This window comes from Mytilus californianus, unplaced genomic scaffold (genome assembly GCF_021869535.1).
Source record: "Mytilus californianus isolate M0D057914Y unplaced genomic scaffold, xbMytCali1.0.p SCAF_5, whole genome shotgun sequence".
Lineage (NCBI taxonomy): Eukaryota > Metazoa > Mollusca > Bivalvia > Mytilida > Mytilidae > Mytilus > Mytilus californianus.
Window position 1 is genome coordinate 66,942,752 of NW_026262701.1, and position 15,408 is coordinate 66,958,159.

At 31.6% G+C, this 15,408-nt stretch overlaps 2 protein-coding genes across 12 annotated transcripts in view; one reads left to right on the forward strand and one right to left on the reverse strand.

Annotated features, from left to right (window-relative positions):
* LOC127701283 (uncharacterized) overlaps window positions 1–15,408 on the forward strand; it is a 526,465-nt gene that overhangs the window by 214,500 nt on the left and 296,557 nt on the right. The window lies entirely within an intron of this gene.
* Window positions 6,048–15,408, reverse strand: part of LOC127701281 (anoctamin-10-like) — a 65,392-nt gene continuing 56,031 nt past the window's right edge. For all 4 annotated transcript variants that reach the window (XM_052205139.1, XM_052205137.1, XM_052205141.1 and 1 more), the window contains one exon: window positions 6,048–11,835. In XM_052205139.1, coding sequence (XP_052061099.1) covers window positions 11,755–11,835 — 81 coding nt within the window. In that variant the 3' untranslated portion in view covers window positions 6,048–11,754. The remainder of the gene's footprint in view (window positions 11,836–15,408) is intronic.

Below are 15,408 nucleotides of genomic sequence, written 5' to 3' on the forward strand. Positions count from 1 at the left end.
TTGAAGGCCGTACTTTGACCTATAATGGTTTACTTTTACAAATTGTGACTTGGATGGAGAGTTGTCTCATTGGCACTCATACCACATCTTCTTATATCTATATACCATGAATGTATGCATCTTTAAGATTTTGTTTCAGAACGTTTTTCAATTGATTTATATTTACTGGCAATTGCTAAGTCCAAACATAGCTAAGTCCAGAATGTCTAAAATCGATTTAAGATACTAGTAGTCAATCCACTTGAACGTGTAATCATCTTTTAAGTTGAACATTATTTGATACAGGATATTGCTTAGTTTGTTTTCATTGGCGAGAAGTTAATTCCAAAATCACACCGTTCTAACTTTTATTATGTATCTTTTGGTGTACCACCAAGTTATCCATATGTCATAAAATTTGGTGTCGAGGATCTAATTTTTAACACATTTCAGCAAAACTGTAGTTGATTTTTTTCCAGCATGTAATTGTTTCCGAGTCCCCATATTTCACTCCCATATGTCAGAATGGGAAGTATAAGTGCACCAAACAGTTGTAATTGCAAGTCAACAGGTACTGAGAGGTTACGTGTCTTTGTATGAAGGCTAAATAATGTTTTCTGTGCTTGTTCGCTTAGACGTTTTTTGCTGTAGCAAATGAACAGTTAGTCCTAGATATGAATAAGAATCTTGAATTTCAATAGACTGGTTAAATAATTGAAACTTTGTTAATTTTCGTAAATTCCGTTTGCAGAACACAACTACCTTTGTCTTCGATACATAAACGTTTAACTTCTATCGGACACAGTATCTTTCAAAAACATTTAAGGCTTGCTGCATCGATTCGGCCGTTTCAAATATAATTATAGTGTCATCGGCATACAAACGAACGAATAGTTTTATATAGATATGCAAATAATTGCGGCAAATGTTTTCCATAACCTGCAAGCTCTGAACATCATTTTCAGCAAAGAAAGATTCAAGATCGTCGAGATAAACAGCGAATAAAAAGGGGGATAAATTTTCTCCCCGTCTCACTCCAATGTTACAGTTAAAAACGGCTGAAACTTCGTTCCCATTCCTAATGCTTGATTCAGGGCGGATTCAGGCAGGGGCGTGGCGGGCGTGCGCCCTCCCTAAAATTTGCAAAGCATGGGTTGTCCTCAGCTTAATAAAGAATATTTCGATAATTTTTCCTCATAAACATGCGCCCCCTAACCTAAAATCCTGGATGCGCCCCTGAATGAATGTAATACAAAGATATTATCCAATGTGCTATAATCTTTTCTAAATCCTGTTTGAGCTTCGGAAATCAGATTGATCTCAGTTGAAAATTCCCCTAGCCGTTCATTTAAGATCGATGTAAAAGTTTTCCCTAGACACGACACTAAAGTAATAGCTTGTGATAGATGGGCAACATTTCCTTAACCGTATGTTTAATATGTTCATTCACAATGCCATCATATCCGGAAGCCTTATTATTATAAAGATTTTTGACGACATTCAAAATTTCTTCTTTTGTGATTGGAGAATTAAAACTTCTGTCAATGTTCTCTGGTGGTACCTTTGTTAAGTCTATCTCTGAGTTGTCTTCAGTTAAATCATCTTGGCTTAGACGTTTAAAATGTTCATATAAACCTTCAATTTCAACAGCATCAGTTTTATTTGATTTGTTGGTATTTATACTTTTCAGTTTTTTTCCAAAGCCGTTTTGGATCAAATTTGGCAAGTTTTCTGAGATCTTTTGCGGTATTCATTTGGAAGTCAATATAACTCCGATTTAGTTCCTTTTTTATAAGATTTACTTGCTTCTTTCAGAGCCTTTTTATTTTCTTCACATTTTAAGTTCCCGTATCTTTGTTTAGCCTGATGAAATAAATTTCTTTTTCCTTTGCATCCTCTTTTATACCATGGTTTATCATTGTGTTTTGTATATTTCTGGTTTTTATACGCATGTTTACGGGACGTATTATGGTATACCGTTGTCCGTCTGTCCGTCCGTCTGTCCTTCCGTCCGTCGTCAACATGTCGGACAATAACTCAAAAACGCTTGAACATATTGGCCTTAAACTTTGGTGAATTGTTTATATCTATTGACGTGAGCTCCCTTTCGTTTTTTATAAATTTTAGATTTTAAGTTTCCGAGTTTTGGGGTTTTTTCATTAAAAAAGGGGGATTTTCCCGTTTTCGGACAATAGCTCAAAACACTTTCACCAACTTGCAAGAAACTTTGGTGAATTGTTTATATCTATTGAAATGAGCTCCCTTTCAATTTGTATGAATTTTAGATTTTACGTTTCCGAGTTGTGGGGTTTTATCCTTTAAAAAAGGGGGATTTTCCAGTTTTCGGACAATAACTCAAAAATGCTTTCAGCTGTTTTCATGAAACTTTGGTGAACTGTTTATATCTATTGACGTAAGCTCCCTTTCAATTAATATCAATTTTAGATTTTACGTTTCGGAGTTATGTGATTTTATTCATCAAAAAGGGGGGATTTTCCAGTTTTCAGACAATGCTTTGAGCAGTTATCATGAAACTTTGGTGACTGGTTTATATTTATTAAGATAACCTCTCTTCAGTTTTTCATGAATTTCTGATATGACATTGAGCAGTTATTGAACTTAATACTTTGAAAAAGCGACGGGCGCATCATTTTCTTTAACAAATTTATCTTGCTTATTATTGTTCCATTTAATAACTTGCCTTTCAACGGTTTATACATTGTAGATATTAGTATATGGTTTCGATTCCAGAGTAGACTTTAGTTTACAGTGGACATCTGATAGGATAGGATTAAATTCTTCTACTTCGAAATTCTTTGTCATTTGAAAAAGATCAGCACAACGACATGCACTAACGTCATTACAAGTAATTTTTCCTACGGTTTTGTCATTACCTATTCATGAATTTGCAATATATATATTAGTTTTTTTTTACACAATTCTAGGAGTCGATGACCATACGTATTTGATCTAAATGCACATTTGCTATATATTCGCAAGGAAATATTGTTTGTTAAGAGCTCATTGTAATCGGAAAAGTAATAAATTCAACGTGTGTGTATCATCAGTATTGAGAATTTCAAGTAAATGTTGATCTGGAATAACATAATCCGGTAATGTAGATGTCTTAGCATTAAAATCCCCTATTAAGACGCTTTTTAAATTGGGTTTAGACAAATGAAGAAATTTCAGCAAAAGCATCCACCGATGAGTATTTAGATCCTTCTGGTGGTATATATATACATCCATTAATACATTGTCATTTAATACATCTTTTGAAAATTTTATCCACTATACACATTCTGAGTTTGTTTTCGGAAATGTAAGAATTTTTCAAGTTCAGATTTGTAAATGATGATTATGCCACCTGACTTCCTTATAAACTTTGATCGATGTTTACTAAAACAACTATATCCGTTAGGGAGTGATATGATGTCGAATTTATCTGTTTTTGTTTCAGTTCACCTCTTGCTGACCTGTCCTATAAATGAGTGTGTTCAGCCTCATCAGAATTTGTTCTTGAACGTTTGTAGGGCCTCGCTATTGTGTGATGCCTAATCAGATCGATATAACTTATCAACGTATTTTATAGGAGAAACACGACTGGTGTCACATGTGGGGCAGGTTCTGTTTACCCTTCCGGAACACCTGAGATCACTCCGGTTTTAGGTGGGTTCGTGTTGCTCAGTCTTGAGTTTTCAATGTTGTGTTTTGTATACTGTGGTTTGTCTTCTGGTCGTTTTTCGTTTTTTTTTTCCCTGGCATTGTCAGTTCGTTTTCGACTTATTAGTTTGATTATCCCTTTTGTATATTTCGTTTCTCTTTTGCTACTCATGCTTATTTTTTCCGTAGCTTCGACTCAGGAACATTTATTTTCGCCTTTGTACACAACTGTTTCCTGCATGTTGTGTGACAATCTATTCATTATCATTCTGGCTTCTGCAGGTTTATTTACCTACACTCTTACAAGATGAAAATAGGAGATGTGGTATAATTGCCAATGAGGCAAATGTCAATTAAATTTACAGGTTTGGTATTTTTACTTTTTTTAATGTTTGTGGTTAATCTTGGGCCATTCCATTTCATTATATTTGTAATTTATTTGGAGTTAAATCTCTGCATCACCTTGTCTTGCAAAATTTGATCAATGTTCTTTCAATGTTACTTCGATAAATAGGAATAAAACTGAATGAGAAGATTTAATTCTACACAAATTATTGTATTCACATTTCGAGGTTATTTTTTTCATTATCTTTGATCTTTGGCCTTTAGGGATAGTCTCATTGGCATTCCTACCACATATCCTTATTTTTTTTATGGCTGAGAGTTAACTGTAGTTTTCTGTGTTGTTAACCTATTGAGTTATACTTTCAGGTTAACAAAAAGACTTGCAAGAGGCACCTTGTGTAGAATTTCTCGAAGCACACCTATCAAGAATTAGTATATAAAGGTGTTTTTTGTCTCGCCTGCGACGAAAGTCGCAGTATGCGAGACATAGGTATTACTATCCGGCGGCGGCGTAAACTATTTGTTTAAAGCTTTATATTTCAGAAGCCAGAAGACCTGGATGCTTCATATCGTGTATGCAGATACCTTATGTTACGAAGTTTCCGTCTGTCACATGTCCAATGTCCTTGACCTCATTTTCATGGTTCAGCGACTTCTTGAAAAAAATAGATTTTTATTGTCATGTGAATTTCTCGCTTATTATGAGTAATAGGATAACCATATTTGGAATAGGATTCCTTGCAACGTCTACATGTCTGTCAGACAGGTTTCACCTGAACTCGACCTCATTTCATGGATCAGTGATCAAGGTTAAAGTTACGTAAATAGGTCCGTTTCTCAAATACTATAAGCAATAGGTGAACTAAATGTGGTGTATAGAATGACTGTAATGGGTAGATGTCAGTCTGACAGGTTTCATCTGACCTTGACCTCATTTTCATGGTTCATTGGTTAATGTTAAGTTTTTGTGTTTTGGTCTGTTTTTTCGAGTACTATAAGCAATAGGTCAACTATATTTGGTGTATGTAATGACTGTAATGGGTACATGTCAGTCTGGCAGGTTCCATCTGACTGTGACCTTATTTTCATGGTTCATTGGTCAGTGTTAAGTTTTTGTGGTATGGTTCGTTTCTCAAGTACTATAAGCAATATGTCAACTATATTTGGTGTATGGAATGGTTTTAAGGTGTATATGTCTGTCAGGCAGGTATCATCTGACGTTGACCTCATTTTTTAATGGTTCATTGTTCAATGTTAAGTTTTTTTTTTGTTTTGGTCTGTTTTTCAATTGTCATAAGCAAATTGTAAGGTGTATATGTTTGTCTGACAGCATTGATCTGACCTGCATTTCTGTGATTTTTTAGTTAAATCTTTATCTTTAAGACTTTCAACATAAAATCAATGGTCAGTAAAGCAGGCGAGACATTTCAGCATGTGCACTCTTGTTATTAAATATTCATAGTATTTTAAGATGTTGGGTTTTTACACGATCTTATATTGGTTGGGTATATTTGGTTGTTTTCCACATTGATAAAATAAAATACAAATGTGTTGAGATTTTGCTATCTTTAATGAATTGTTTCTCCTCACAATCATGATTTACTTACAAATAGGAAAACTATATCAGTAAGATATTAATTCCCTAGAACTTATTCACATTATATACTAATATATGTATTGTGTTTAATGCTGATAGGTTCCTCATCTCTTTGGATCACTCTTAGAAAGAGGTACTAATTGCTCAACAAATGAGACTAAGAAATACTCCAACTGTTATTCATCCCTTGTATTGTAGTACTGCCGTAGCATGCTATCCATGAGAAGGGGAGGTCGTGGGTTAGATACTTCTCAGGGTAAAACCAAGGACTTAATTGCCACGTGGCATTAAGGAGTTAGACCTAACCTGACAGCTCAAAACCAGAATAATGTTTCATGTTAGGGCGACGCCTTCTTGAGGACTTTTCCCTCATGAACTAGCATGTTAAAATTGTTGATTGATCATCCATTCTTCCTTGTAACATGTGTGATGTATGTGTTTTAATTTGAAATCAAGTAAACAGTTTTCATTTCACCTTAATTTATTCATATAACATATATAAACTACAAAGAAATCTAATGACTATATAAAATATGTAAATAACAGTTAAGAATAATAATATTAATTAACAATCCTATATAATTCAATAGAAGTAAAACTTTATTAAGAATTACAATACAGTGAAAATTTCAAGAAAAAATTCATCTTTGTAGCACTTGAGGGGAAAATATTTATATGTTTCTTAAATTTTGAATAGTGTTCTCTTCAGTAATATATCAAGTGACATCATTTCATGCTACACAACAGAAAAGAGGATAATATGAACAAATGTACATGTATTCCTAAGTTATTGAATTGGACTACAATTTAAAATACTTGCATGTATTACCAGAACGACGACGACGCCAACGTCATACCAATATACGACCAAAAAATTTTTAATTTTTGCGGTCGTATAAAAACCAGGGTATTATAGTGGAATTGAATTTTCCATCTTTCTTCATGGAGACCATTTCAAAATATCCCCATTTTCTTTGTATGAAGTTGATTTAGTTTGGTTTTGACCACTCACCCACCTGTCTTAAAGGAAATAAGAACTTTGCATACATTGTTGTAGCACCTATCTTTATTCATTGGGAATACAAGTTTACCCTGATAGAGTACCCGATTACAGAACTAGCAACCACAATCAACTATGAAGTTTGAAGCCCTAAAGCCAATCTGTTAGACAACATTCAAAAGTATAAATACTGATGTCCAACAGACTGTCTTATGAAAATATGAAGGATGTGATTAGGTAGATCTGTAATACTTTTTGATTTTTTAATTGAAGGGCCAAACAAGTGGCCTTTTGAATGTTCTCCTTTGCCAAATATATTTGTCAGAAATTTTGTGGTATACATGGAACTTAAAATCTATTAACAAAACAAAATCTATTAACAAATTTGATACTAGTGGTCAATATTTTTCAATGTGTCTGTCAATTTAACAGTGGGTATATCCAGCTAGGAACCAGTAGGTTTGCAATTAGTTCCCTTCAAATCCATGTTAATGTAGCACCAATAAAATGACAACAGTTAAGAGAGGTGCACTTAAAGACATGTTTTTTGTTCTTTCATATTAATTTACTTTTGACAATTTTAGCTGCTTTTTCTCACATGTGACAACTGAAACCACACACCATCAAAATTAACCAAGTAAACTTTGTTCCCTATTTTGAGACAGTCCCTAAAGTTTCCTCATGTTTCCTGAGTATTTTAAGCTTATAACATGAATTTAACTCATAACAACATAATGAACGAAAATAAATATAGAAAGTTAAAAAAAAACCATCAAAGATGGCTTTAATATAATTTAGTACACTTGCATGTTTTATCTACATTGGACTCATCGGTGGCGTTTGAAAGGTATGTGACCTCAAAAATAATAATAATATCATGAATCATTTGGACATTTCAACCATCTGACAGGGCAACTTACTTATGTATGCATTTAACACATTTTTATCAATTAAAATACAACATAGCATCTTTTTTTAAATCAAAATGTTTCAGAAGAGGATAAGGTCAAAATGCATTTGTATTGATTTGCTATGGCATCTTGGTAACACATATTGCTGATATACATTCATTAAGAAATAATTAGCTTACCTTGATGTATCATTTGCCAGTAGCAGAGACTTGAAAAACAAACAGAAAATTATAATGCTTTCATCAACAAATCTATTTTTGATTTCATTCTCTGATTTCAATAATATGAGCATGATCAAACTTATAAACCTGTCATAAAAGGTTTAACAAGTCTCTGCAAAGAATGTAAAACAAAATTACATGACACCAAATTCCAAGTTGATGCATTATGTGTACATTTTGAAAATTTGTTTCTTTTCAGTGGTTCTACTGTCATGAAATAGAAGTTCCAAGTGGAGGAAATATACTGTTTTATCAGTTCCACTGGAACAAAAAGTACAGTCCTAACGGAATAAAGGGTATAGAATATTTGTTCCAGCAGGAACAGATGTAATGGCATTGTTTATAACAAAGTTTCCAGGTGAAATTCTGTAAGATGGAACAAATATAGGTTGACACTTGAAACAATACTACAAACGGAAAAGAAATAAAAGTTGATGACTAACGAAACCAAAACAAAACCAATAAAGAACATGGAAAATCTTTATCAGAAACTGTGAATATTACTAATTTAAACTCCTTTTTGTCAATTGAAATTTCAGTATGAAAGTAGAAGTATACAGGTACAAAGCATTGGCTACTTATAAAAATAATTCACATGTAATGCAAAGTATTTAAGGATACTATCAGATATGCAAATAACTAAAAATCTAACATAAATATTATGATGAATATTATTCAAAGTTTGTATTGCACATTTCAGCTCTCAATCTATAAAGTAGAAATGATAATGCCATGGCAAGTTAGAATTAAAAAAAGAACAAATGTATACTTAGTTTTTACATAATTTAAAGGAAAGCAGTTAATGTAAAAAACAGTTTATCCAAATATGCATAAAATAATCTTCAACGAGTATTACAACATGGACTTAACAGTTTATTTATTCTTATGATATTTGAAAACTAATATGCTGTTATATGTACAGATCTAGCAAAATACATCAATACCAATGAAATCATCTCTTCTACAGAAGTTTAAAAATTAGGATGACTCCTTTGACTTCCTCAAATGTTTTGAATGCCAAAAGAAAGTAAATGCAATTCCCTAATACAAACCAAAGAGGTTCTGAAATAAGGATAATCTGCACATTCAAAACAAACCTTAGAACAGAGATCCTGATTCCTTTAAAATGATTTTTTTTATCAATCTATATAAAATATTGCCTCAAACTTATTTACCAGGATAAGACATAAAATGTATTGGGGGGAAAAAAACTACACAAAAATGTTAAGATATTGAACTCTTACATAAAACAAAATTAGATAAAAATGGCAAGATATCAAGATTACTACATTAATTATATATGATGTTACTGTTTCATGTATGTATTCAACACAAAAAACGACAAAATCACTGCCTGAAAGAGTGATGTCTGAGGAGAAGTTATCAGCGACATCACAATGTGTGAGAAGACATAATCAATAAAATTGAGAATGGAAATGGGGAATGTGTCAAAGAGACAACAACCCGACCAAAGAGCAGAAAACAGCAGAAAGGCCACCAATGGGTCTTCAACACAGCGAGAAAATCCCGCAGATGGAAGCAGGCTTCAGCTGGCCCCTAGAGCTTACTTTCACCCAGTGTAAAACTATCTAAAAGAGGGGGAAAAGACCTGTTATGGACAATAATCAGGTTTTCTACACTCACTCACCAAAAAGGTTCATATTGTTGCTCATGGGTAATATTTTACGATATCAATGTGAAGATAAACTGTTGACACAGAGATATGTCTCGCTTGTCCGCATAAAATTCAGAAAAAGACCGGGTCAACAAATGTTGGAAAAACTGAGATGTACAGACAGTAATGAAACTTTATAGTTGTCTCTTGTAAGTAGTTCCTATCAATCTTACTTAAGCAGAAAACTTAACATTGAAAATGACTAATTAATTCAAAGTCACTGAACCATGTCCTAGGGGGCAGGGCCTGAAAATAGTCATCAAACTTATATGTACTGATAGTAATGCAACTTCATACAACATATCAGTGATCTACCACAAGTAGATCCTTTTAAACTAACTTAAGCAGAAAACTTAGCATTGAAATTTGGTAATTAATTTAAAGTCATTGGACCATGTCCTAGGGGGCAGGGCCTCTAAATAGTCATCAAACTTACGGTATATGTATTGATAGTATTGCAAATTTATACAAAATATAATTGATCTATCACAAGTAGATCCTATTAAACTAACCCTCAGCAGAAAAACTTAACATTGAAAACTGTTAATTAATTCAAATTAACTGGACCATGTCCTAGGGGGCAGGGCCTCAAGAAAGTCGTCAAACTGATATGTACTGATAGTAATGCAACTTTATATACAATATCAATGATCTATCACAAGTAGATCCTATCAAACTAACTTAAGCAGAAAACTTAACAATTGTTGACGCCATCTCAGCAATCCCTATGTCTCGCTTTCTGGGACTTTCGTCGCAGGCATACTTATCATTACAGAAAGTTTAAAGGTGCTACTTGCAATCAAATAAGATATATAAAAGTCATTTGCATGGAAAATTTTTCCAGAAGTTTTTTTTTAGTTATTTCTCATAAGATTCTATTCAAAAACGTAGTACCCTTGTCCATTTGGTCACCTGCAGATTTGTTTCAATGATTACATTTATTAAACTGATCTATGGAAGACTATTATCATAATTTCAGCTCTAAATGAATATCTGTTATAATGCATATTGTAAGATGAGTGAATTATTCTGTTTTTAAATAAAAATGTAGAAAAATGAACTATGTAAAAGAATGCCATTCTAAAAAATGATGAAAATGTCTTTCAAAATAAATGAAAAATTATGATCATAAAATATCTCTGATCTGTTTGCTTTTTACCCTGAAATTTTTTCGAAAGCACAATTCAGTGCAACATATTTCATAAACACAAATCATACAGACAGCAAAGTTTGTTCAAATGTATAAATTTCCCAGAAAACAAAAGAAAAAAGTAAATACATGCTTGACCATGGTTAACACTTCAAGAAGAATCTTTGGTCCAAACTGCTAACAATGAGTGGTGAACACTGAGATAATATGTTAACAATGATCATAAACAGTTAACTTGCAAATGCTGAGGTATATTGTCAATAGCAGTTGTAATACTGTGGATTTATTAATGTTCATGCCGAGTCATGGGATACCAATTTTTGTAGATTTCGTGGTTACTGGAAAACCAAAATAATATATACTCCACAATAAACTAATTTTTAAAATTTCATAGGAGCAAATGAAGATACCATGAAATTAAGTACCCTGAAAATAACATTTTTCTCCAAACAAAAAAATTGATACCAAGAAAAATAAATGATTTCACTTAATTGTCCTCTGCATAAGATAAGCTGTTATAATATTCAACCAAAATTGATTCCCTTTCACAGAAAATTCACATTAAAAAGAACTTTCCTAAAATTCATAACATCTTAGTATAATACCGGTAATCCCTTAATTTAAGTTTAAATAGATATTGTCTACATAGAATCAAAGTGCTTTTCAGATGTCAGTAATATTTTGATTTAAAAATTCTGCCATTCTACTTTGAGAAAATTTATTGACAACTGTTGAAATAGTTTCTATTACTTGATTTTACCCAGGAATAAAATGTAGAAATGTCTATACTTTACATCTAAAGTTGAAATTTTCCATAAAATATCGAGCATAATTCAAGAATAAGATGTGACCATTTATAATAAAATTTTTGCAGCTTCATTTAAAACAATTCCACAACAAAGCTTAAACATGACTGAAGATGTCAATACCTCTTACACATTCTTTGAAAGGCTTAAAATATTCATGTTTTGTTTCTAGCTTATAAAACAAGTATGCTCAATTTTAGTACACTTTCATTTTAAATGTTTTCAGAACCATAGTAAGGTATGAAAAAGCATTAATTTAATGGATAAACATCACCATTTTTGGGAATATTTTCAAATAACAAATGTTGTGAATGATATAGAGCACTATTTAGAATACTGAAATTTAGGTAAAAACCGATATAATCCATTTGATGATAATTTTGTTTTAAGAAAACCCCATAAAAACTTCAGAAAGAAGTTTGTTTTGCCATATCTTTGGACATCATTTGCTGAACTTTCAGTCTTTTGGCTGTTGAGGCATCCAATCTCTACAAAAGAATATAAAACAAATGAAAAAATTGTGAACTACTCAAGATATTAAGTAAATGTTACCATACTAGTCATTGATTATATTAAACATACCTTATAACAAAACCACACATGTGCTTACCAATTTTCAGGCAAATGGTCTATTCTAATTTACTCATATTAAGACCTGTTTAAAACATTGCCAAACATTGAAATCTAAATAGTGTGGTAGAAAATTTTAAGGTCAAGTCAGCTAAAGTTAGCTGTTTTATCTTCGCAAAATAAAGATGGTTTGAATAATACATTGTACAACATAAAATTCAAATGGAACAGACTTACTGCATGAAAATTGGTTGAAGCTTTTTTGTTTTTTTGTTGAAACACTCTGTCGAATATCTTAAATATAGCACCTTCAATGCTGCAAGTCAGCCAATCTGTCATGATCACAAAAAGCAGAATTTTCAAACATGTAAAAATTATTATATCAAATAATTTCTTTACAAATGTTTTATTCAAAGCAGTTTTAAGAAGCTTTCGAAGTTTTGAAAGGGATATACAATGTATTTGGGATAAAAAGTCTCTTACTTAGATCTTATTTTTACAGAATTTTAATATTTAAATAAATGGTAATCAATAATTGAGTACTACCACAAACATACGATACTAATAAGAGTAATCAATACTTTTTTATTTACATATCAACTTTATTAAAATTGAATCTGGAAGGCTTCACTTGAAAACTAATTTGTTTTTGCAACCATGACTTGGATTGAGAGTTGTCTCATTGGCACTCAGACCACATCTTCTTATATCTATGCAATAAGTAAGTGGTTAATGACCAACATTGTGTTTCATAATTTCCACCAGTCATTAACACTTAACATACTAGTAGTACAATTTTATGCATTGAATTCAGAATTTTGTCCCATCTTAAAATATGGAGTGGTGAAATAGAGACAAATTGCCTGGGTAAAGATGAGATAGAAACTAATATGAAACAACTGGCCTATATATGCTATCAAATAAAAGTGAAATCAAAATTATAAGCAAAGAAAATGCATAAAATATAAAAAAGAATGATCAATTTAATTACAAATTTAAAATCAAAATCATTAGATTATGAAGTTTATAACATGGATGAAGAAAATTTACCTTAAAATGAGCTTGATTTTGTCATTTTCCCTTTTTTTCTTATATATAGTATTCAAAGAATTAATTACACACATTTGTTTCAGTTTCTAACAATAAAATTAAAAAGTACAAATTTTACTGCACAAGATGGCATTATCACCAAAAATGTCTCTACAGTGATGCTCAAATATAAATTCAAAACCTAATACAAATGTTGAAAAGCTCATTTTATATTAAATAATTTCTGAAAGGACAAAGAGTATAGCCAAGCAGTACAAGGTATCAGTGCTCTACATAAGGGTGATGCTTACCGATAACAACCAAGAGTTAAGTGTAGATCATAATGACCTAAATGATATACTTCCAGCTATTTCAGACAAAAGGACCTAAAAATAAGCATTTTACTATTCAAGGTAGGCAAGGATGAGCCATAAATATTTAGTACTGATAAATAATATCTAGTTTGAGAAAAATAAAATAAAAAAAATTCTGCTATTTTTCTCGACTTTGACCATTTAACTTCACATTTACAATAGACTGATGTTCATAACAGTTTAGAGGACTGAATGACGTACTGAAGTTATCTATTTGCTGAGGTAATTGCTATTGTTGTTGTTAATTGACAACAATGGTCTTACAAGTTACATGTTATAATTTAAATTTGTGTCTCCAAAGGGGATGGTCCAATGTTAGAAAAAACAGGCTCCCAGTCTTTGTTTTTGCATATGGACTGTCAAATTATACTTTGCTTTTGGAAAGGAGAAGGCTAATCCCAAGCTAAGTTGATGAAACAAAAGCAGGATTTTTTAACTGAAACGACTATTTGAGAAACAAAGGTAAAATGACAGAATCAAACTTTAAAAGTATACCAACACATTTAAAAAAATAGTTTTAGGATTAAAAAACTTATTCAAAGGGAACTTATATGTGCTCACATGGGAGAAGGGTTAAAGTTCATTCACTAATACCGGTACTTCAAGAAAGGGACAATATATTTTATCAAATTAGCATCTAAAATATTACTAGCTTATATCTTACTGAACTCAACTATAAGACAACATATATAGATAGGATAGAGACGTTAGGGTGTGAAGGAGTATGATGTTGGTCTTTGGCAAATAAGAATGGTTTCATGTTGAGTAATAATATACACTACAGCTCACATCCATTTTGCTTTTTCCATTTTTTCTACTTTTTTGAGCACAGTGGGTAGAAAAGTATAACAGAAATACCGAACTCGAAGGCAAATTCAAAAAGGGGAAGTCCATAAAAACTTACAAAATCAAACGCTATCAATTAACAGAACAATTAAATGAAAAACAACTGCTATATGCCTGACTTGGTACAGGTGTTTTCCGAAGAAAATGGAAAATTGAGTTTATGAAAAAAATCAAAGGGAATGGTTAAAACAAGCTCAAGGATTAATGAATCAATCGTTATCCTTGATCAGATTGCAACACTGATGGTCAGACACTGGCATGCCAATTTATCAGTTTTATTCTTATTTGGCTGATAAATATTAATTTCATTTTCTTTCAATGAGGGGCGACAAATTTACTCAGTATCAACAATTGGAAAAAAAGAACATAAAATCTGTTTATTAAAACTTGAAGTCATATGAAACAAGTTTCTGGAAATTATAATGTTAAGGTAAATTTTTAACCAATGCATGCACATATACTTAACTAAGTCCTCTGTGTATGTTTTTTACATTTATTACAATTCCATAAAAATATTTCATTCAGTGATTGTTGATAGAAAACTTTGGTTGCTAATTAACTTTAAGGTTTTGGTGCTGAAGTTTACCTATTGTCACAGAATCATGGCATGTGAAAAATTAGTGAGACGATAAAGCAATGTATATATTTTATTTTTATATTTTCCATTCATTTGCATTTGTTAATTAAACTTTGTCATAACAGTTGTTTTGAAAATAATTTGGTATATTATTTATCTTCTTACAGAATCGATTAATACTATATTCATTCTAATTTGTTTATCTTTTATTTCATCATGGTTTTTCTCTCGCATTTGTGCTAAGTGGTTGTAGAATTTCTAAAGAAAGGTGTCATGTTTAAGGTCACTCCATACAGAAAAGCTGGCAGCAAATTAGAGTACAGGACAACAATAATTCGATAACAGTAAATTTCTGAAGATTTAGGTAAAACTCAGCCATTCAAGTATAAAAAACATATTAATTTTGTTTAATATGAAGTATCATATGACTTTTAATCTTTAGTACATGTCTCGAACATTTTTATTCTAATGTTTCAGTTGATCTGATGTCTGTCAGTATATATGTCAGTAAGCTCCAAATGCCACTAGTGTACCAGTGTTCATTGCTTCCAATCATCTGTACACCAAAAGTGAAAAAAAAAATAAAATAAAAAGCCAGATAGGGAGATTTGTGCTTTAGACAATTACAGAATAAACAAAGTTGACCAAGTTTATCATTAACAAAC